This window comes from Protobothrops mucrosquamatus, unplaced genomic scaffold (genome assembly GCF_001527695.2).
Source record: "Protobothrops mucrosquamatus isolate PMUCROS unplaced genomic scaffold, P.Mucros_1.0 scaffold_9, whole genome shotgun sequence".
Classification (NCBI taxonomy): domain Eukaryota; kingdom Metazoa; phylum Chordata; class Lepidosauria; order Squamata; family Viperidae; genus Protobothrops; species Protobothrops mucrosquamatus.
This window is the reverse complement of record NW_015386085.1, coordinates 2002122-2027745: the sequence shown is the minus strand read 5'-3', so window position 1 is coordinate 2027745 and position 25624 is coordinate 2002122. Positions and strand designations below refer to the sequence as shown.

Below are 25624 nucleotides of genomic sequence, written 5' to 3'. Positions count from 1 at the left end.
AGAAGAGAGGGAGGGAGAGAGAGAAAGGGGGGGAGGGAGGGTGAGGGTAAGAGAGCCATTATAATAGAACAAAAATACAGTATCTAATTCCAGGGTGAAATAGATAAAAGAAAACACAGTAATGAAACATATATGTGGTAAATGATTACCCCAAATATAACAAGTTCTTATCTCAATCGCCTTAACAATAAACTTAACAATTCAGCTCACAATAGAGCCCAGGAAGAAACAGAACAATTCAGATCCCAGTACTTGTTCTTTCAAGTAGGGATGTAAGCTTTAGCATTACAACATACTTACATTGGATTTTTTTAAAAAAGATTTTCCAATATTCTGTAAAAATACTTTTCTGTAAAAAATTTTTACCAGGATTCTAAGTTTCTGTTTGGTCCTATTTCTAAGTAACTGAGACTTCCTCATCAAATGTCTCAATTATGGCAGATGAATATTACAATACTCTTCATTATTTTTCAGATAGATTTTAATGTTGAATTCTGTGGGTGAGTTCTGGACTGTTTCAAGATATTCAGCTTTCCCTTTTGTAGCCCGTAGTGAAGTGGTTACCATCTTGTCAACTTACCTCCAGTAGTACTTCCTTGTTCCGGTCTGCCATTTCAGAGGTTTCTCTTTTCCCAAGAAGATAATTCTGCAACAGAGAAATAGAAGATACAGTTGACAAAGTAAAATAACCAAAATGAAGTAGTTATCTTAGTCTTATCTTTTCCTGATGCTAATAAAGAGTACTATTTGTGAACAAATCTTTTCTATATGGAAAAAGATATAAATTTATGGGAATAATGTGAAGTCTTTTAAACTAAGTTTAAGGCAGGCATGTTTATTCTTGGATACAAAAACATTTACAGAAATGTAGATGCTGATATATTTTTAATGTTTCTCAGAATTTTATCGGGAGGGGAATGGAAACATGAAAACAAATTTAACAAATACTCCCTTTCAGAGCATAGTTATGGTTTTAATAAATTATATTAATAAATTATATAAATTAATAAATCTTAGTGTATTAAGCATGTAAAAACAACCATCACAAAGGATGTTTAAGCCACAATGGATGTTGAAATGCAGAAAAAAGAGCTTTATTTCCACCCATTGATGATCTCACCATTAATTTTAATACACTATTATGTCTTGTTTTGTTTTATTGAAGTATTTTAATTTTTATTCTGGTCTGTGACAATAATACAAGATTGATGGAAGAGCATTATACTTACTTGGGGATTTTTAAAAAGGGCATATTTTTCTATACGTTCAACAAACATGAGCTTGTTTTGACTATCTCTTGTCCAGTTCAGGAGGTTTTCAACTAAATTTTCATGGTCTTCAAAGATTCTGTCTGCATAATTACAGAAATATAACAATCATTTTAAACTCAAAATCAAGTCAACTAATTTTATAGTCTGAAGTCCTTTTCATAATGTCATATGACAATGCATATTAATAAAAAAGTAAAATAGAAGAACAGGTATCTTTCATATTTTCCAAAACCAGGTAGAAGTCTATTTCAAATTACATGGTTTCTATAATGCATAAATAAATATATGTGCTGCTTTTTTTTTTTTTACTTGTGAGAACATATTCTACAAACCTATTTTGCATACAAAGGAATCTGTGTGAATTCATTATACTCATTTCATGGAATTAGGAGGCTACGATTTCAATCATGGATGAAGTCCAACTCCTTTTATCCTGCAATCTCAAATCAATACAGATTTGTTTTTATGTACCAATCGAATGAATTATCACTCCATTATTGTGAAAAATGTAAAGAAACATTTTTCAAAAGGGGGGGAAACTACTCTATAAGAGTATAGAAAAAAGGAATCTTACAGGTATTATTCTTATTACAAATAATGTATTTTTAATACATTCAATTTAATTCTATGGAAGGAAATGAACTGTAATAATAACAAAACCAACATATTGCACCACATTTGGAATGTATTTCTATTCAAAATGCACCCCAATATTTAAGTAGAATATTAAAAATGTTTGCATACAAAAGGATGAAAGCAAGTTATATACTGAAGTTATAACACAAAGGCTTTATCTATATGAAGGTATTTTTAACAGGTTCAAAATAGCAAGAACATCAACCACTTGTAATAAATATGTTGCTGACTTTTAAATAAAAATGTGGTTTAAAATGTGTATAGGTAAAAGCAGTACGGTATATGCAGCATGCAAATATATCTGTATCCAATTTAATATCTTTCCCAAGGAAAACCAAGCCTTGATTATTTTATTATTGTATTTCTGATTTGATCTGCTGAAAGCTTGTGGTTAAGTAATCACGGTCATAACACCAAAACATTATAGAAATTTTAGCAAACCTAGAAATTCCAGAAGTATAAAAGCATCTTTACAAAAAGTTCCAACAAAGAAAAGTCTGCTTCAAAGTAACCCAGCTGCCTAAAGAAAGATTAGAACATATGCACACAGGCACACACACATATACGCGTACTGCCCTGAAATCTAATAAAGATCAAGGTTTCCCCACCACCACCACCCCTACCCCCCCATAAAAAGCCATATTTTAAAATGTGGCATATCAACTCAGGAATAAGAGAGAACCAGGAAACAAGATCATACATTATAAAAATTCCACAACAATTTGGTATGGTCAAGAAATCTGAATTACTAACCCATTTGTAATTCAGAGATTGTTTCTACCAAGGACCAGTCTAAGCTAAATCCACAATGGGATTTGTCCATCAAGTTGTCTAACACTTGTCTTACTGTCTGTCGTTCATCTACCATCATTGTCTTCGAGCTGTCATCAGACATGTGGACTCTTATCACAAGCTGTAGCAGAAATAAAGGAGAAGGCATTAAATTTTGATGAAATTTTGAAACAAAATTACTGACTACCCAGTACAGGTAGTCCTCACTGAGTGGCCACTCATTCATCAAGCGTTCAAAGTTACAATGGCACTGAATGAGGGAGACTTATGACAGGTCCTCACATCTGAGGCTGTCACGGCATTCCTGCAGTCATAGGGTCATGTTTTGGGATCTCGGCAACCACTTCATAATTCTGATGTTGCAGCATCCCAGGGTCATGTGATCGCAATTCATTACCTTCACTACCGGCTTCCGACAAGCAAAGTCAATGAGGAAGCTGGAAGAAGGTTGCAAATGACTATCATGGGAGCACAATCTGCAACCATGTGGGATTTGTCTAATGAGGGCAATTGGGACTGCTGCAACTGCTGTTGTAAGTTAGTGTGGTCATGTGACATCATGGTTTATGACTGCGCTCCTTAATGAGAAAGTCACCAGTCCCAATTACTACTGTTAAGTAAGGACTGCCTATATTAGATTCTAAGTATTTTAAATGATTTTTACATGGGTAGTAAGTATAATTTAATTTTTCCAACTCTTTTTAGTTTGAGATGATTCTACACTTAACTAGTTCCTATTTTTCTGTATCCTTTAGATGCCCTGCAAAGATACCCTGAGGCCTATGTAGCAAATTAGGAGCCATTCATCAGTAAAACAGGAACACAGATAGGGTGAATGGATATAACTGGATACAACCCACATCCTGGAATCATTAAAAAGGAACTTTCTGTGCTGTAGTTCAAGTTGAATATGTTAACATTGCTTGATAACTAGAATTGCAATGCAATACTGTATAAACTGTAGAACTAGAAATATAACCTAAGAAACAAGAGTTTTAATGCTGCATATTTTCCCCAGTAGGAACTAATTGTTTGTATTGACTTTAAAATATATTAAACAAAAACAATTTACCTTTTTAACTTGTGCTTCTTTAATCTTCTCTAAAGCAACCCTGATCTTTTCAGCCTTCAGTTTAGCAGCCTGTTCCTCCTAGGGAAAATAATTTTTGGTTTAACACTGTGCTGTATAACTGGACTGGACACACATACACACACATATATATATATCAATATATCAATGCTTTTCCCATCTTCCCTTTCCCAATTATATTCTCCAACAGAATACTTCAAAGAACAGAAAGGTAAAGACAAAACAGAATTCTATGAAGTGTATTTCTACTGTAAAAGTACTTTCAAAAGTACTTTTGACCTATACAAAAAGGTATCACATGCTAATCTAATGTTTACAGGAAACTTCCCATCATTTTAGAATACTGTATTTAAAACGTATGTGCTATTCAAATGCATCTGTTTGAGCACAGGAATTTTACAGTATAGTAATATTTACTGTATGCTGCCTATTCTGTTCTCACAAAGACTTCTCAATTTTTTTCCTAACTCCCTGTAGCTACTGCCTGCCTCCTCAAGTTCCATCTGTATTACTGTCCAATTAATAGTGGAAAAAGGCAACAGCTGGCAAAAGAAATGTTCACCCGAAACACAGTAATTTTCAATGAAACTAATGAGTAAATTGATAAGAGCAAAGATAAATGAGGCCTGAAATAAACAATTACAAAGGAAACAACATTCTGAAGGTGGGGCAAAAGCCCATCATTTTCAATATAAAAAGGATCCAATATAAAAAGCTTGAAAACAAAAATTAGAGAAATAATTCTGTAGCACAAATCTCGTATGGGCTCAAATGGGAAAAATATTCCAAACAACTCAGCACTTTGTATATAAAATAAAAATATCTTACACTGCAAATGGGATAATCAGGCTTTATGCATAGATTATAGAAATTATGTCAATGCATCCATTTTCTGGAAGAACAACTGATTGATACATCTCCTGCTTTCTTATGACAATATTGTTCAGATTTTTGTTGTGTTTTAATGTTATTTTTCTGACCATGAAAATTAAGACTGAATCAGCCTTGTACATTAATCATTCTGAGGTTTAAATTCACTGAATTGAATTGTATCTAAATACAATATACTATAGAATGTTTTATCATTGATATGTTAATATTTACCACAGACATACCTTTATATTCTTTCTCATCTGGTATTTTGAAGCAGAATTACCTACCCAAACTTATTTAATTTATGGATCAATCATACTTTTACTATGGATGCATCAAACATGATTTTATGGCAAATTTCTAAAAAAAGAAGCACCTTTGATTTAGTAAAAAGGTGCTAAAATAAATATAGTTTTATTTATTAAATTCCCATCCAAGTGATTTTACAACTATCCAGAAATTTTACCTTATTTTAAATAACAACCACAAATATTCTAAAATCTCCTAATATATTTTAAAATGATAAAATCATAGCACCTGCTGTTACATCCTCTCCACCTTAGATATATTTTGCAAATCAAAAGTGTATCATTTTATATTATACCCAATTTTTGCGTTTCATATTCTCATGTTTACTCTGACTATATGACTGAGTATACAATCTTCAATGACCTCATCTGATTATAAATTTTGACCAGGATTAAGTTAAACAGAGTAGAAATTACAGATAAATATTTGGATAAAGCATGAAAAGAATACACGGAGAAATAGATAAATAATTTTGGCAATATTGGCAGGCAGAACAATATCCCCAATTATTATATGTGCCTATATTAAGATACAGAGCAACATCCTTTATCAACTGTCCTTACTGAAACAAATTATAAATCAGGAAATGCATAAATATTAAGCAGCAGCAGGGAAAATTATAATGAACTATGAAAATAATTTCAAATCTATATTATGGATCTTCATCATGGATAATATTGTATGTTTGTCTAAGATAAGAAATTCAGAAAATAGTATAGATCTGCAAATTAAAAAAATTGTAAAGAAAAACAAGAAGCTGTCAGTGTCACTGTCTCTCAACATGGAGCTGAATATTATTTGATAACCCTCCTAAAGCCCATTTCTGTGACAATGAACAAAGTCCAGAGAAAATGTTATTTCTGATACCTTTAATTGGAAATAATGGAGTATAACTTTAAAGGAAGAGTTAATGACAGGATTAAAGTACAAATACTAAAAACAAAGGAACAGCCTATCTCTGCTAATTTTATCCCCAATTCTTTAATATTCAGAATTAAAGCCAATCCTTAATTGTTGCAGAGGAATAATTTGGCCCAGTGGTTAAGGCACCAAGCCTTAGACATGAAAGCCAGCTGAATATTTTTGGACCAGTCCCCCTCTCTCAGCCCAATCAACAGAGTTGTTGGGAAAATAGGAAGAGGAAGGTATGTTGGATATGTTTGCCACCCTGAGTTATTTGTAAAAATAATAAAGGTAGGATACAAATAAATAAGTAAAATAAAAATAAATTGGATATGAAATAATACCAGTTATCATTTCTCCATCAATATCAACTGTAATTCATTTTAACACCATTCTAGCAATACATGTTTGTTGCTGACATTTCAAAGGAAGTCCTACCAATGAATGATTGGAAGCCATTTAAATAATTATATTCAGATTTTAGTGAAGTAACAATATTTTGATAGGAATAGCTTCTTCTAGTGAATACTCTCCGCTCCTTCTTTCACTTTGGAGTGATTTCTTCAAAATGTAAAAATAATTTAAAATGAAAAAGTAGGAACAATTGGGTTTTTTTTGGTGGTGATTGAATTGTGAGTAAAAAAGAAGCCACGTGTTCAGAGTGAATTTACCACCTACCCAATATTTTAAGTTTCTTGTGCTAATTTGAGACTATTTTTATTTTTTACACATTAAAGAACACAACATTTAATTGAAAAAAAAACCCCTGTTTTATTTTATCTTAAAATAATATTGATTGGTAAAACTAGCTAGCCAGCACGAGAATATTAGCCCAATTTAAATGCTGATAACTATTCTTCAAACATTTATAATAATTTAATTTGGGGTCAATCAGTTCATAATGAATTAATAAGTCCATGCCTGTTTGCTTGATACTACAATCATTACTACATTTTTGATGGGAATTAGTCTGAAAAAAATCTGGCTACATAATTGCTTTAAATTCTATGTGCTTCTAAAATGCAATCATCATCTCTCTCTGATCATTAAAAAAAGTTTTTCAGACTGTATTTATTCTATAATTAAATGCTCTATAATCCAAAGCAACTCAAGACAACATACAAAAAAGGATATTAAAAAAAATCATCTGTCAATAAAACAAGCTTTTTATATTTCCCCCTTTTTAATTGACAATAGCCCCATAAGCCACTTTTTAACACATATACGATACATTTTACAGGCTATGAAGTATGAGGAGCAAAAAAAATCAGAGGCAGTCTGTTTTCTGAATAAACTGAATTTGCCTTCAGACATAGTTAATTGCACAATAAGATCACATGTGCACACACGTTTTTCTCCCCTATACAATGTAGTCTGATAAAGTAAAATCAATATAGTTGCAAGAAATGAATTAATGCAACTGAAATATTCCTATTTCTATTCAAGCACTGCTTAAATCTAGGCACAATAATGACAAGCAATATAAGCAGATTTTTTTATTGCTCCCTGAATTTTTTACTGGATTGTTAAAGGAAAGTTAAAATGGTAGGTAGGAGTGAGTAAAGCATCTCTAAAAAAAGGTTGTTTTAGAGGGGGGGGAAAGATAGGTTATCAGAAATCTAGCAGATAAAAATGAGACCATCTCCAAAAATGATACTTGTTCAAATAAGTCATTCTGAATTAACTGGTCTCAGTTCTTTAAAAAAAACCTGGAAAGAGAACATGATGAATTTAAACATATTGGCACAATTGCTTTCTCATTGCAGGACAATTCATTCTTCTTATTTTAGATACTAGATAGATATAAAATTTGATATAGTCACATACTTCTTTTGGGAGGTGTATAATTTGGTATGACATATGGCTTCTTACCTATAGTACTTATAGCACTTCAAGGGATATGTGTAATGCATCTTTTTCAGTAATAAAAATCTCTCTTTGAGAATAATTCAGAAACTCAGAATAATTCTTCATTCTAAACTATGATCCTTATTTTTTTGATTCTTTGAAAACATTAATTAAACAGCAGTTTGCTTATTTGTTATTTAACCAACTAAATGCATTTCAAACTTCAGTAAAATAAAAAATTGAAGTTAAATTGAAGTTAAAAAGTAAAATAAAAAAGCTGAAATTAAAAAGCTTTATTCTTTGTAAAGAGTTATGGTTATTAGTTATAAAATACATCTTTTTAGAAACAGGTTTGCAAGAATAGTGGAATGAAAACTATTTTGAATTAAAAAGTTGTTTTAATTTATCATAACATATAAATATTTGCTACATATAGAAAACTAAATAATTAAAAATAATGCAGATTATTAGTATACTAGTTTGATCTTCTGTATGTATTTTTCATTATCAGTATCTTTATTAAAACACTGGACAGTATTAAAAAATGATGCAATGATATTAATTGGTTTTATACAAACGCTTTTGAATCCTAGCAATTATTTTCACAAGATTTTTTGAGATTTACTTAATCTCAAAAATATCAACAAAAGTGGGTTGATATTTAAGTTTTTGTATTTATTTTATACTAAAATAAATGTAGCAAAAAACAACCACCATTTAGAGGCTTCATTATTTATTTTAAATGAATTCTTGCTATTCAGCAAGTTCCAAACAATGCCAGCTTCTCTCTAGAATAGAAAGTTATTTCTACAAATTAAACTAATATTATAATTTTCTGAGGGAGGGAAGAATTAACTTAATCTGTTATGACTAATGTCATGCAGAATCTTGTTTCAACAGTAACATTTATTGCAACATAAGCTTGTATGAATTATAAAATCATATTTACAGGAATATGTAAATATTCCTTAAGTTAAGGAATAAGTTAAAGCTATGATACTCCCTCTCACAATCACACGAGATACCTATCTGTTTATGACAACAGATACAATGATATAGCCATGAGAGGTAAACCCTGTCATAGGCTGAGAAACTAACTTTGTCCCTGTATCTACTCTGATCATCATCCACTTCAATGTAGCCATCATTACCACTAAAAGCTCACCAAACTCTAGGGAGGACAACTAATATGGAAAATATAGGAAACAGGTACAAATTTAGCATCAGAAATTGTAATTTCCCCAAAGTAACTGAATACTCCAGCTTTCATGAATATTTTGTAACTGACCTCAAGATGCCAAAGGTTTAATGAGAGAATAACACTTAATTTTATGGTAAAATAGTTGAGATGAAATTTATATGGATTAAACAGAGACAAAGATGATCAAACGTAATGATTTCTTTATCTCAATGGTGCAAGAATATCTGTCACACCAATATGTATACAGATTCTATTGAAAAGCCGTAACACTGAACATACTGGCAATATTTCATCTCCCTGTAAACTTTTTTACTTTTTAATCTTCTCCCCACTTATGGGCAGGCTACAATTCTGAAAAAATTATGCTCTAATAAAAGGAATTAGATTTTAAGATGTACAAAACTTTCAATTTCTCATATATCAATGACTAATATCTATGTCTGTCTTTGTTGTCTAGTATCAAGAATATGCCAAATGATACATCTTGAAGATTAAGTTCCTTCCATATAAATTATTTGTCTGCTTGTTTTTCTTGCTGGCCTTTAGCCATTATAAAGTTTTGATTTGATCTGATCTACGGTTGCCTTCATTTATCTACTGGAAATCAATTACTTTATCATTTGCGGTCACAATCTATTTCCTTGTTAACTGACAGAATTTATGGATTATGATTTTATACAACGATAACTACATGAAGATTTAAAATAAGAGAACTGATTGGAACATTAACATTTACTTACAAACGTATTTCCTTAAATAATTTCAGGACAATTTTGACATTCATTAAATCTATATGATTTCTGTATTTGTTTTATGAAACCTGGCAACAATAAATGCATTTAGATTCTAGGCAATATAACATTTTGATTTAACAAGGGAGATAAACCATGCAAATATATTTCATGATGCCTTGCTCATCTTTGACCAGAGGAAAAATAATTTTCATACAACAAAAGCTACTAGAAATAAAGTCCAAATTTACATACACACCACACAAATTCCATTTCTATCTAGGATTAAATGGTCACATGCAGGTGGGAAGTAAGTAGCATATCACCTTGGTCAGCAAATGAGAAGGCTTGCCTGCAATGTTTCTCAGAAGGAGGGAGGTTTCCCTGTCCAAATAGGAGTGCTTGTGCAGAAAAGAAAAGAAAACAAATTAAGTCACAAGAAAGCCAGTGCAATCATTTTATAGTGTATGATCAGCAATAGATAAGAGCAACTTCTCTTCTTCATCTGAAGCACAAATAGGGTTCTAGGTATATTTTAAGCCAAGTATTAAGCAAGCTGCCAGAAGGGTGCCGTAGTTTTAAAAACATCTACAAATTCCTTTCCACCCCAATTCTGAAATTTTCTAGCAACTATTCCTTAACAATTTTATAGAAATATTCTAGAACTTTTGACAATGCCAACATACAATTTTAGCCAGAGTTTCACCCATATACTATAACAGTGGTGGCGAATCTATGACACGCGTGCCAGAGGTGACACTTGGAGCCCTCTCTGTGGGCACGTGTGCCGTTGCCCCAGCCCCGCCTCCCCCGTGGCCCCACCAGCAGCACCCCTGGAGAAGAGTCGCCCCCGGGCGTGGCCTGCACAGAGTAGCACAGCCAAGGACATAGCCGGGCAGCAGGGACAAGACTCCACTCTCGTGCCCCAAAGCGTGCAGATGCTGCGGGGTGTGGGCGGAGGGCGTGGCTGCCATGGCGCTGCAGGGCTGCCTGGGTGATCTGCGGTGGGCCATGGAGGCAGTGCGTAGCCCTGTGGGTGGGCGGGGCAGGGGGCGGGTGGGGGGTGGAACAGGCAGGGTGGGAGGCGGAGCGGGGGTGGGGGGCAGTTTTTGGGCACTCAGTCTCTAAAAGATTCGCCATCACTGTACTATAACAAGTATTTCAACCATTTAAAAACAATTTAATCTAATAACTATAGCTCTGTTCAGGAATATATTATCCAGAATGCTCAGCTTTAATCTATTCCCACTGCCACTGCAACTATTTTCTATTTCTTCTATACTAGGGGAACTCAGTATATTCCATCTGTTATCATTTTTGTGGATAAACCTCTAGTACACTATTCTTGTAGGAGGGAATGTGAACTCTTCTATTAGTGCCCATTCAGACAAACTTTCTAAACAAAGGCTTCCAAGTAGTATTTTGCTTACTCAATGCAGCACTGGAGGTAGGCCTAAGAAAGGCTGAAACGAGGACCTGGATGAGGATATTTGGGTTAAAACTGAATTTCTCCTCACAAAGCTAGCTGACTGTTTCTATGTATCTCGGAAACTAATGGTAGAGCAAATAGCTGCAGAGAATGCATTCCTCCTAGATGTTGGTAGAAATGGGCAATGACCAAACAAGAGATACGCTAAAGCAGATACTTAAAAAATATGGCCATAAACGAAGAATTTAGGTAGAATTTTTTAAAGCATGGTAAGAAGAACCTGGTTGACTAATCTCCAGGTACCACAATTATCTTAAGCAGCTTATTCTTCCATGTCACTGCACCCTTGAATGTTTTAACAAACTTCCTTCAGCAATTCTTAAGGGCAGATAAACATTCTGCTCAGAGAAAAACTGCCCATGTGGGAAACTGCAAAAGACAACACTTTGTGCATATTTGTCTAATCCCTCTTCTATAGGGATAACTCTGTCATAACTATGGCACTTTTAACACAAAAATTTCTAGATGTTCTTAATGACTTTTAGGTAAATTACTTGGAGACAAAGATTCCAAAATAGCATGGCTAGTCCCATAGTTCTGTTTGGCAGTATAGTGAGCATAGCAACATTGAAAGGAGAAGAAAGTGCAGAAAGACAGAAATCAGGGGCCTTTTCCTTTTGTGTTTAAATATTTAAAATATTTGCTTTCATTATTCTTGTTATTACCATTTTAAACCTACATTTTCCCCCCTAGGTAATATGTTAGGCAATGAACTAAGTAAAACCAGTATGTTAAATAACCAGATTTAGCTGCAAAATTATGCAAACCAAAACAATTGAGGGCAAGCAAATATTTTAAGGGAAAATGATAAAAACTCCAATAAAAAGCAAAGTAACAAAATTCTCTAACCATAATCATGTTCTTCTGGAAATATTGTTTAAAAGCATACTTAGGTAATTTATTATGTTTTTGCTTAAGCTTACTGTAAGACTTTAATTTTGTAAAAAAAAATTCTTCATCTTTTTATGTTTTGGATGATATCTAGTTAAGACACCAGGCTAGAAAATGGGAAGATGTATGTATGTTATATGTATGTATGAATAAATAAATGTACCGGCATCTTAAACACATTGCCCTATATAGTATATAACACTGAAACACTGCTGATCTGTGCTAAATGTCACTTTAATAATTGAAAATCAATTTTTAAAAATGAAAAATGATTAAGTACCTTAATATGTAGATAGATACAGCTGTAGTATGCTTAATTACAGATATACAGTAAATAAAGGTACTATTGCTGCTAACATTATCACCATCACTACCACATAAATATTATTTTAAAACATTAAACTAGCCAATTTTAGATAACAATAAAAAAATCAGATAATTTACTAGTCAGGAGATGGCAGTAATGTGCTTTGGATAATTAACAAGCCCCACACAATTGCTTAATCTAATCCTACACTGCAAAACATTCACAAGCCTCAGAATGAACAATCTATACTTGTTTCAGATTGTGACAAACAAGAAGTCAGATGCAATTTTTTGGGATCAGAATAAAAGTGCCTACTTCTGAACTAGATCTTATTTTGACTGAAACTGAAAAGACCTCCTTGTCAAAAGTACTATTTGAAGCATGTAAAGTTAAAGGGGTGCTAAAATCAACCTCAACTCTTAGGAATTGCATCTAAGCTATTTTCTTAGCAGCATTACAGAAGTACAGTAGTTTGTCCAGCTAAAAAAAAAAAAACCTTCTCAGCTACCCCCCATGCAAAGATAACCCAGGGCTGAGCATGCTTAATTTGTGTGATTGGCCATGGGAATTAGGTGCTGTCTTACCTTGGCCACACTACGAAATTCTTTTGCTATTGCTTTCTTCCAGGATGTGTTTTTGATTCCCTGGTTGATTTTACAAGCCAAGCAGTGCGTGGCCACATGCTACTGGTCAGAAATGCTGTTTGGGTTGAAAATGGCAATGTTGCTAAATTACAATCCAACGCAAGTCTTAAAAGACTGCCAGATTTTACCATTTTGTTTATCACCATCAGAACTTGCCAAGCAAGATTTCCATATTTTATAATCTAATGCTTTTGAGATGAACTGTACTGGAGAGATTGCACCTTCATCTATACAGTTACCAAAATTTTATTCAACCTAGCAGGCTAAGTGATTCAAAAGGATGAGAAGCGCAAATGTTACTGTACTGCTAAACCAATTAAGAATTTATAGCAGAAGTGGTTAGCACAGAGCCACATACTCCCGCATAGCCTCTGATCACAACTGACAACAAAATACAGCAATACACTATTGGGAAATAGACAAAACCTGTATGAAACCTATCTGAAATAAATAAGATTAGTACTTTTTTAAAAAAGAAAATGGAAGAAAAACAACATTTTAACAGAAGAACAGAGTCACCTATCAAACCAGGAGCATGGAAGGTAACCAGAAAATCTTTACATCGTGTGCTCTTCAACCATCCTGAATTATTATTCCGTCCTTCTGTCCCTCAACAGTATTAACCACAGGCCCAACCACCAAGGAATTGCCCACCCTACTTTACAAATTTACTTGCTTTCTCCCATAAAAAACTGCCTAAAATTTGAGATCTGGAGAGACTGACTCTTTTCAGAGCTTTCTCATCTATGAGATCCATCTTTTTTGGGGTGTATTTTAGTTCCAGAGCACCTGTATTTAAATATTTAGCTTTACATACCAGGAAAAATAAGCACAGTGTCCACACTGGTCTTTTAAATCAATTTTCTGGTTTACATGTTGTTATCAATGTTTGACAATGGATTTGGGTTTTTGTTTCTATTAACTGTTTAACTCATTGCTTTGATTCTTTTAATGTTTATTTCATTATTTCAAAAAGAGTTCTGAGAAAGGAAGTAGAACTTGCCCTCTTCTGAGTTATCACTTTAATAAATGCACCCTGTAATAGTGATGACACAAATTTTAAAATAAGGGCTGAATCAGTTATACTGAGATTGCTAGAAAGATTGGGAAACTGCTGACTTGTTTTATGCGGAACATGCTTTGCTAAAAAATGCTATGACTCAAAATACTTAATGGAAAATAGTTTGTCAGTGTATTAAAAAAAGAATGCAGTCAACTCTTTCCTAGCCTTTTTCTTCAGCTTCTCAAGATTGCGTGCAAGTCACGGTGATAGGCTAATATGTGACCAAAAGCCCCTATGAGTGAGTTTCCTTGGATATTATTTAAAAACAAATACTGGAATAAAGTCAAAAGCTTAATAAAGAGTAAAAAATTTTACAGTTGTATTATTTTGATTTCTTTCTACAACCAAAGCTTTTAAAATGTTTGTTTATAACTGAATAAATAAATAGCATATAAAATATAAATTCTAAAGAGCTTTTTACCTGCCAAAACCATGCCCCCAATAAGTATGAAATTTTAAGATTTATGATTCTCTACAGGTTGAACTCTTTGCTCCATAGAGCAGTGTTTCTCAACCTTGACAATTTTAAGGCATGTGGACTTCAACTCCCAGAATTCCACAGCCAGCAATGCTGGCTGTGGAATTCTGGGAGTTGAAGTCCACATGCCTTAAAATTGTCAAGGTTGAGAAACACTGCCATAGAGACTGTTTTAAATGAAATTGACTTAAAAAATTATTGACAATATGTACTCATTGGCGGTCTTTTTAGAGAGCCTCTGCTCATTAGGCTTTGAAAATGCTGGAAGTGCTCTCAAGCGGTGGATCTGGATCTAAACTGGACCTTCCAACCAATTCAAAGTTAGGTTCCAGGCCTATAATTTGGGGGATTCTTCCAAAAGGATTTGTGCCAGCCTATCTATCATCCATTACAATATAGTACTGACATTTCACAGGGCATTTACCTTAGCCAGGCCAAAGGCAATGTGCTCACCAGTCCTCCTTGGATACTATAAGGATATCTCTGTATGATAATATGCCCCTGTAAAGATGGCTCAGTAGCATTTCTGAGCCATCTCCTCCTTTGTTGATCCCTTTTTAAGGACTCTCATCTATCCATCTAGAACAGTGGTTCTCAACCTTTTTAATGCCGTGACCCCAACCGGTCGTAAGTCGAGGATTAAACCGGTCGTAAGTCGAGGACTAAACCGGTCGTAAGTCGAGGGCTAAACTGGTCGTAAGTCGAGGACTACCCAACCGGTCCTAAGTCGAGGACTTTCCCTGCCCGGGAGCGCCGCACATGCGTGGTTCCGCCCCCTGCGCCGGCCGAGGCGTAGCTGGCAAGCGGCAGAGACGGAGCAGGCCGACCACCAGCTGGCCCAGCCCAAGGGAGGTAAGACACCCGCCGGAAAAGGGAAAAAATGGCGGACAAAAAAAATGGCGGACAGCCTTGCTTGGCGACCCCTGTGAAATGGTCGATCGACCCCAAATGGGGTCCCGACCCACAGGTTGAGAACCACTGATCTAGAAGAATTTCCATGCATTTCTTCTATTCACTTTATCTGTAGGTAAAGTAAATTCTTCTATTTACTTGAATTTTGTTTATTTTACTCTGTTACTTTACTACCTTTTTATGTTATATTTTTTACACTTTATACTTTGTTATATATCTTATATTTACATCACACACATACAAACAACAAACACTGTTATTTCAGACCCAGTGTCAGCAAAAGTCCATTATGGTTACCAGAGATAACAACGTACAGGTGGTTGTTGACTTACAACCATTCTTTTAATGACAGTTCAACATTATAATAGCACTGAAAAAAGTGACTTATAACCAGTTCTCGCACTGTCGCAGCATGTATTTACGATGGCTGCAGCACCCCAGAGTCATATGATCACCCTTTATAACCTTCCCAGCTGACTTCCAACAAAGGCAAGGGCAAACTGGTTTCACTTAATGACCTTGTGATTCACTTAACAACTGCAGTGATTTGCTTAACAATTGTGGCAAAAAAGGTTGTAAAATGTAAACTCATTAACAACCAACTTCCTTAGCATAGGAAATTGAAGTCCCAATTGAGGACTACCCAGTACAAGATTTTATCTTGCTGATTTTTTGGTGGTAGCAAGTAAAAGACAGATAAAAAGGTTTTTAAAGTTACCTTAACTTTTATGATATTTAGCAATAAGGCATTCAGAAAAAATATGCAATTAATATGATTTTGGAAAGATCTATTGGAGAGCACATATAAATTTGTGTCAAGCCTCCAGCTAAAATATTTTACAAGAATCAAAAGAGTGACCTTTCTTTTTTTTTTTGTTAAAACTTAGAAATACTATTCATTGTATATGCAGATGTTTCTGCTGATTAGATGTCTTCATGACATCTTTTGGTGTCATCCCTATTATTTATGTGCATTCCTTAAATGTTTCCCATTGCTAATATATTTTTTATCTTATGCTTAACTAAAGCTTTAATTTGTATTTGTATTTCTAATAGAAATGAAAACCAGCTTGGTATAGAAAAAAAGCCAGAGTTAAGATTTAAAAATGTGATTTAAAATTTTAATTATTGGGTCAAAAAGGCTTTAGAGATTTGGACTGACTTGACAATCTAATTGAGTAAATGAAAGCAGTAAGATAATAATTGGTGTAATAATATGTTTGTCTTAGATACGATAGTTAATTTGGTTGAGATTTAAATTTTACTTAGGTCAAAATGATTCTTTTTTTTATATAGAAAACTATTTTGTAATAGCAGAAGAATTAGAGAGATCTATGATAAAAGAAAGGGTATTAATTAATGATGTATTAAATTAAGAGATGGAATATATGTGAAAATATTAGGGTAGTTCTCAGAAACTCTTCAAACATTTTTATAGAATTTGGGTCAGATTGTTTCGCAATAACATCTATTCTCTCCTGTATACCAACTTATCTAATAGTCTTTGATCTGCTACCACATTTAGCTGCCATTTGCCTATCTAGCAGACACAGCCTATTTGAGCAGAGGTGCACTAAACATGGCTCCATCCTTGCCTTACTCAGCCAAGTGTTTGGGTAACTACACTCAATCCTCCAGCAAGTCCCTTCTTTTCATATTTCTCTCCCTACTTGTTCATTTGACAAATTAGCCAATTCTGATTTCTACTACTACTGTACCACTTGGCTATTACATATTGAGGAAAGAATGCTTCTCACTTGCTAAGCTGCATTCCTACTGATTTTCCTTTCCTCTTTAATTATTTATTTTATTTTACTGATGATATTGCCTTGATCCTTTACAATTCAAAAACAACTAACATAATGGAAAATATAGATTATACTTCTGACCCTCTCATATTATTAAGTACTCTTCTATGCTTAATAACAAATTAAACCTCTAAAGAAAAGGAAACTATAAATCACATCTTCTCTCATTAACATATTTTAAAGTGAAGGAGAGCAAATTCTGATCAGGAACCAACAACACTAAACAGTAATGTAGGAGTAAAATCAAAGGTTTAAAACATATTAGGCAATATTCATCTCAGTGTAAGTGGACTGCCACTCAGAATATTATTTATCCTTTTTCTCTTCCTTCTTTTTGAGTTTCATTTGTCATTCTGACATTTATGCTGCTCACATTGATGTAGACCAAAATCATATTAATAATCGTATTCCTAACCTTAATACAAATATGAATTGCAAATAAGGAAAAATTTCTACATTTTATTACTAAAGAAACAAAATTACTGCAAATGGAGATTCAATTTTTTTTAAAAATAAATGAACATATCAATCTTACAATTCTCATACCTTCTTTTAACATAGATTTTGGGGCAAAGGAAATTTAGTAGTTTAGGAATGATGGATTTTGTACACTTTACAAAATAAACAAGAATCTGGAATGACTTTCTCTTCCTAACAAATGAGATCAGATGAATTTAAATCACAGTGTAATCACTGAGATCTATGGAGTATTGATAGTACATAAAGATAGAGAGCAGAATCATGATTTAGGGCTGTTGGTTAATTCAAAGTAACTAAGCTTCTTTAATTCCCCACCACAATATTTTTCCAGATTTCCCCAAAATGTGGAACAGGAAATGGAGAAGGTAGGGATTGGAGGATTGCCCGTTTATTTATTACATTCATTCAGTATGTCATAAACTATTCAAATTCACAGTAGCTTATTAAAAATAAAATAAAATAAAACATCAGTACAAACAATAAAACATGCATTAGCCAACTCATTCATCAGGTCAGCTGGAAAAAGCCATGTTTGTGGGTTCAGTGCAGTGATTAGGATTAGTCCTGCAATCACTTTTGATAATTAGATGAAGGCATTTCATGAAATTAGTGTTAATAATTCATGTTATCACTGATAATAACAGGCTTGTCCTGTTCTTGCAAGAATATGAAATTTATTTTCTTAAAATGAGGTCAGTACATTTAAAATCTTTTTTGCATAATAGAGGATAAGACAATTAAGAATGTTTAATAAAGGTTGTCCACCATTATTATCCTACCAGAAATGCAAATCAGAAACTGGAACATTAGCTCATATATAATGTTCTAGGTTTGTCCTAGGATTACCAATTTGAAGTAGAAATCCATAGAATTATTAACATGATTATAGATCACATTGCATGTCAAAAATGTTGTTACTATGTTACTATGTTTATTTCGATTGTATCTTAGGGCTTGGAATCTATAAAACAAAACAAGAACGTGTGTGTATGTGTGTACTGGAAGAATAAATCTATATTTGATCTCTGGCAATGAATTGTTGATATATATTGCATGTCAACATTTAAATGAAGTTATTCGTTTTAGAAAGGGATAAGAAGGCAAACTTTCAAGTTATTTGTAGATTTTTAGATTTTTTTTCTTCATGATATAATTTATAAAAAAGAATATTTGTAGCTCAGAGCTGATATGAGGGGTCCTTGGTGCTCTCTGAGTTTTCTTGTTTTCTTGCAGACGTTTCATTACCCAAACTAGGTAACATCATCAATGCTAGTCCTGATCACTAGTACTCATGAGGTTACCTAGTTTGGGTAATGAAACACCTGCAAGAAAACAAGCAAGCTCAGAGAGCACCAAGGACCCTTCATGATACAATTTTCAGGCCTTGTTTTTCCCCTAAGAACAGCCTACAGCAGGGGTGTCAAACTGCCGGCCCATGGGCCGGACGCGTCACGCAGAAACCATGCCCACCCCATTGCCGGCAATGGCAAAACAGTCCCGATACATCGCGTGACGTCGCGAGTTTGACATCTCTGGCCTACAGTCAAAGAATTGGCTGATAAGAACAGCATATAAAATTCAGCACATGCAGAACACCAAAACCTCACTACCTCTTAATAACCATTTCAGGACTGGCATATTTTTCCTTCATTGAGAATCTATTCATTCTCAAATTCCAGGCTCTTTTTACTTGTTTCTTCTCCAGGCTTCCACATTTTTCATCTCCTTTACCTCAGACAATGTCTCTTTCTCCATTACTTGTTCTATTGCATTCCATACCTCAGTGTTCCTCTTTGCAGTCACAATTCAGTTCACCAATCCATCATCTCCCCAACATGGCTCAATTTTCAAAAGAATTCATACAAACTTATGAAATCAACTAAACTGATATCCATCCTCGCTGAATGATTCTGGTCTTTTTCTTTGCAATTTTGGTCAATGGAAAGGTCTGTGCTGTAAGAGCAACTTAGCCAACATCAGAACACTGTGCAATGTAGACTGCATTAGCTAATACCAAATTGTGGTTTTTTTTGTTTCAGATAATACCAGCATCTATACCATAAAAATGGATGCTTCTATATCTTGGGGAAACCCATATTTAAATCCTTAGCTGCACAAACAAATAAGCAGTGTTATTAAAAAGGTAGTTTAAGATTAAATATCACTTTGCTCTTATATCTAAGCATATATCATCATAAACATTACTAAAATTTGTTATGGATGTCCTCTCCTATGCAGCAACCTTTTAAGAGGAAAACAAGAAAATAGTAAAACATGTCTCTTTATTTTATAAAGGGCTCAAAATGAACCAATAAATTATATTTTAAAACTTAATTGCTATGAACAATCAATCATAGTTTACCTCACTGATGGGCTGCCCCTGTGAAGTCAGATCCAACTCTTGAGGTCTTGTTGTCATCTTGTCAATGTCCAGGGAGTCCATACTGGATGCTGCAGATGTGATACTAGATCGGGAGGAATTACTGATAGAACGAACTTCAGCATCACTCACAGTACCGGCTGATGCTGTCCTCCTATGCTGGATAGTAACTACAGGTTTGCTATCTTCAATTATAGATTGCTGAGCTGCTTCATCCATACTCAGAGATGCTTTCTCTAACTGCGCAGTAATGTCATCCAGGGAGAAGACAGCATGTGAAGGCTTTGTTACTTGACTAGATGAAGATACCACTTTCATGCTACTGTGCTTGGATGGGAGTCGGCTACCACTTGATGGTTTCTGAGTCATTTTCCCTTCTATGGGAAAACATTTCATTGATGCACTGTTGGTAGACTGTGATCCAATGCTGCTGAGCTCCTGCTCTATGGAACAAAGATCTGCCATAAGAGCATCAAGATCTACAGTCTCACCTTGGTTCAAGGCTTCTGCAGTGAATGACAAGAACATAAACAATATTCCAATTTCAATTATCAGGTTCCACTATATCAAAGACATTTTAGTTTTAATGTTAGATTTACTTGATTAGGTGGGCCATGCAAATCCATCAAAAAGAGGTTCTTTGGATTTTTTTCTTCTAAAATTAAAACAGCTATCTCTTTTTCTAGATTCATGCACCAGATTCAGAAGCTGATCACAAGTGTCTCTGCAGGCACCTTTATGCACAGCCATTTTGTTTTGCTGGGGAAAAAAAGATGAAGTAGCTGTGTGTACACATGCATGCAAAAATAGCAGCAGTATGGGAAGACATGTGACTGTCTTAACAATAATATTGATCAATTTGTGGAAATTATTGTCAGGCTTTCAATTTTTACTGCATGGGTTGTTTTTGCATATAATGTTAAGAAAAAATTGTTTTAACTATGGTCTGATAAACAAGTTAATGCTATTTTTGTAGATAGGTAAAGAAATAATGAATTCCTCATGTCCTGGTTTGTTTTCTCCATAACTTCCACTTCCCAGAGGAAATGGTCAGAGAATAAATTAACTAATTATTCTGGATTCAAATATAAATCAAGCCATATTTAGAACAAGTCAGAATTCACATGCCAATAAAAACAATGCTTATGGAGAATATTCTACTGACAGAATAAACAATATTCTTTATGGGTGAGTTCATATATCATGCTGGGTCAAAACCAAATCAATCACATTATAGCTTAGCATTATCTGTAAATCAAACTACTAATTCATGATATGAGTTTAAATTATTTCTACTCCATAAAATTTTATCAATACTTTATAAAAATTTCAACAGAGAAATTTTCTTTAGAAAAATAGTATGTACTGTATAATTATAGATGAAGTAATAGGTTTCAACAGGATTTTTTGTTTGTTTTGTACTCAAATATATAATTTAAATTATTTCACTTAGGGGGAAAAATAATCAATCTATCTTACCATTCAGGTTGTACATGGAAAAACGATAAGAGAAGTTGGCAATATTAGCATCCTGGCGAAGAGGGGATCTTTTAACTGGTTCCATAGGCTTGTCTGTATCCAAACTCTAAATAAATCAATTTGAGAAAAATAATCAAAACTGTATCATATAAAAACGAACATAAGGAAACAATTATATTTATGCTGGTCCACTCACATTGACAGGGTTTTTTTCTTAGAAAAATTTGTATGTACAAAATGTTTAATGGCTACCAATAATTAATCTAGATCAAAATAAAATATTTTTATGGATACAGGCAAGGAAAAATGCCCTAGTGTTTGGAAGTATATTCATTGTGGGAAAGGGAAATGGGGAATTTGTTGTCCATCTCCTTTTCTGGCCCATTGCCTTGTTGCCTAGGATAGGGGATTATTGGAGACTCAGGAATTATATAATAAGCCAGAAATCCAAACTCTGACATAATATTAAGCATACCAAGCCTGGTGAGCTGCTTCCAGCGATAGGAAGAACTACATAAGAGCTATCAATCTCTCTTGCTGATATTATCAAGCAATATTATCAAGAGCATTACCCTAAACCAATCTGCTAGTGGATGGCAACAGTCACATCGGCTGGAACTAATGACATTTTTACTATACACACTTTCTCAGGATGCAAGTTACAGGAAGCTGTTATAGTAAGAAAGAGTGATCTCTTTTACTGTTTGCATCTCATAGCATTATAAAAAAAACCTTTAACCTGTGTGAGTTTATCCAACTCTCCAAGCCAAGCCCCAAACATCTTATCCAGGTCCTGATCTTCTTTATCACTATCTTCTTCTGCACCATGATCAAGTTCTTCATCTGAGAGCTGTTCCATCTAAAAGAGAAAATGATTTTTAGAAATGTAAAGTTATCTGCCATATCATTTGTCCCCACCTACATTAGCAAGAGTGAGTAATAGTGGAGTTGAAATATGAAGGCGAATGTACATGTCCCAGGATAATGCTGCAGGATCCAATCTGTCGGTCATCAGGAGTGAAATTTCACTGAGTTGAAATATCTTAGAAGTTGTTCTATCCATCCCTGATTTTTGCTTCTGACAAACTGCACATTCCATGAGCCGATAGGACTAGCTGGCATATATCTCAGTTTTTCATAGCAGCAAGCTCTTTTCTTTGTATTCCTATTTGGCATAGCTGCATGCTCACTACTAGCAAAATGCCCTTGTGCCTTATTGTTTCCTTGTTATTCTCTGACTATCCTGGCTGATTTATTTGCTTAACTAAAGTCAATATTCATGAAACAGGAACTTAGTGAGTAATCCTACTTAGTTAGCTGACCTTCCTACACGATACAAAATGAGTTAGAACAATGTTCGGGTACAGTGTTCACTTACCATCAACTTTTAAAAACTTATGTAAAAACTAAATTAGTTTTGGTTTCTATAGATGTTTAAATAAGTACATATTGCTTTTTATAGATTAAACTAGCTTGGATTCCTTTCCAGATTCAGAGAAATATTTCTTAATGTGTGTCTTTAGTATTAAAGAGAATGTGAGACTGCAAATTAAGCTATCAGTGGAACATTGGAACAAGTATATGTCATATAAGCTTGAAAAAAACCTCTATGCCATTTTAGTTTGGAAGAAAGAGGAAGACATTGGCCAAAAAAAAAATGTATTGTATTTTCCAACATTGAAACTGCAACCTCTGATGCTGGTCTTAATAAATCTAAATAATGGAGATCTTAAGCTTAGAAATATTTTGTCATTAAAACAATGAGATTTTCTTTCACATTATTCTTCTCGCTTAGAAAATACTTTATAAGCATATAATCTAATACTAATGCATCTGTGTTGTAACAGCATTCAGTGTTTAAATTACAGCATCACCCCATGCCTGATGATGCTCCTCCTGTCACCCATTGCTGCGGGCTAGACTGGCCGGATGTGGTCTGCTGGCTGTAAATTGCCCAGATCTGCATTAGACCAAACTGGGAGCAGTAGATAGCAATTTTGCATTCAGAATGCCAACATTTCTGGATAGTAAAAGTAATTTTCCCAGTGTTGCTCTATAGCTGTAGAACTTCCTTTGTATGTTATTATGAACTGACCCTATAGAATGGAATTTCAAATATAGACTAAATACTCATCAATGTTACTCTGCTGTTTTTAATGATATGCAATAACATGAATTCTTTTTCTGTTCTTTGTCAGAAGTTTTCTAATGATTTAACATCTTCATATATTTCATCGCAGTGTTACAACATTGTTGTCATGAGCTTTGCCTTAAAATTCAGCATGTAAATATGCTGAATTGTAAGGATTCAAAATTGTTTTAAGGTGTTCCATGTTATTCATATAAATGTAAAATATAAAATTGCCAAGCCAATTTCTAAGTAAACATTAATTATATGCTAGACCTGGACAACTATGAAGATACAGTATAATATCCATAATTATGTAGTTTTTCTAAGACAAAGTAGGAATGGAATGTATTTTTTGTGTCTGATTATTAAACCATGTCATTTTTGGAAGTATTGAAAACAACCTAACTGGTTATTTTCTAACAAAACCAAAAGCCCAATTTGAGAGACTAGCCAACATATTTTTGCCAGCTCCTTTTAAAAAAAATATTTTAATTATAGAATTAAAAACAAAAACAAAAAGTGGATACAAATAAAATAAATCAATAAAAACAGATAAAACACAGAACCAAATGAAATTATTTTTTAATAAAAACATTTAGCTACGTCTATAATATATCCTTACACACTGGTGCTTCTTTCAAATCCAAAATGTTGTTCTAGATTTCTTAGTCACCAATTCCAAGTGTCTGTTATTCTAATACAGTAATATGCTGGATTTTATTTTATATGATTTTAATTGTTTGCCTTAAACTTTCTCTAGATTCCTGGTAGCTGGTCTGGACAGGTTCATGCAGTTTTCTTGGCAACATTTTTGGAAGTAGATTGCCACTGTCTTTTCCTAGATCTGAGATGAAGGGAGTGGCCAAAAGTGACCCAGCTGGCTTCGTGCCTAAGTAGTCAGGACTAGAAGCCATGGTGGTCTTCATGTTCCTGGTCTTAATCACCAAATCAAACGGGGTCTCTGCTGGCATTAATATATAAGAATTGATGCTTTTCCAAGGACAACATCCCCCTATACATTGATTTTTTTAAAAAAAAAAAAAATAAGCCACAAGAACTGTTCCTTACAGAAATATATCAACAGTATTATTTCTGGTGCAGAACAAAAAAATCTCAGGCAAGGTATGTATTTAAGGAAGCATTTTGCTTTGTTTCAAGTAGAAGACAGATATATTATCTTGTCAGGACCTTATGATTATTGTCTTAAGGAATACATATTTAAAACCAAATGAATAGTTTTTCCTCAATAATTTATGTTAGGTTAATGAAAGGGAAGAATGGAAAGCACTCAAAATGCAGGTAATAACCGAACGACAAAGCAGCTTAATATAACTCGTTGAAGATGTGACTGTTCTAGATTTCAACAGAAAGATATGCAAATAAAACTTTTCTTTTGGCTTTTTAACATATGAAGACAGATTTAAAATCTGAAGAAGACATGCATGTTACCAATACTGACTGCTGCAAAACTAATAATATCTGGCCATGTCCATAATCTGTTTTTCTAAAGGTCAGAGGATTTACAATTATATTTATCCAGGGGAAAGCATAAATTTAATTTTGGTTACAGATTATGAAAGCTTTTAGCAGGCCTAAACATTTATTTATTTATTTCCCCCCAAATCATACAAAATTGGATCTTATACTAAGAAGTGTCACAAGCTGCCCTGAAATTGGGAGTGGGGGATGGCGGAGGGCAGACGCCCTATTCTCCTCATCCCATCACTGTGCTCTTGCCTGTAAAAAATGTCACCAAGCAGCCAACCTAACACAGATATTATGTGAAGGAAAAAGAAACAAACTACAGTCTCATTGATTATAAGAAAACTGAGGTGTGAATCCTGTTACCTTCCTTTGAAAGCTACCAATAGCATGCTGAATTTTTATTTGTTTCCCTTGTTTTCATTA

General features: G+C 33.9%; 1 protein-coding gene across 1 annotated transcript in view; it reads right to left on the bottom strand.

Annotated features, from left to right (window-relative positions):
- RAPH1 (Ras association (RalGDS/AF-6) and pleckstrin homology domains 1) overlaps positions 1-22464 on the bottom strand; it is a 31706-nt gene extending 9242 nt beyond the window's left edge. Inside the window, exons 1-7 of the mRNA XM_015819464.1 lie at positions 22325-22464; positions 21586-21691; positions 20089-20612; positions 3772-3849; positions 2661-2820; positions 1230-1351; positions 581-646 (exon numbers count right to left, since the gene is read on the bottom strand). Coding sequence (XP_015674950.1) covers positions 581-646; positions 1230-1351; positions 2661-2820; positions 3772-3849; positions 20089-20612; positions 21586-21691; positions 22325-22444 — 1176 coding nt within the window. The 5' untranslated portion in view covers positions 22445-22464. The remainder of the gene's footprint in view (positions 1-580; positions 647-1229; positions 1352-2660; positions 2821-3771; positions 3850-20088; positions 20613-21585; positions 21692-22324) is intronic.
- Positions 22465-25624: the final 3160 nt, after the last annotated feature.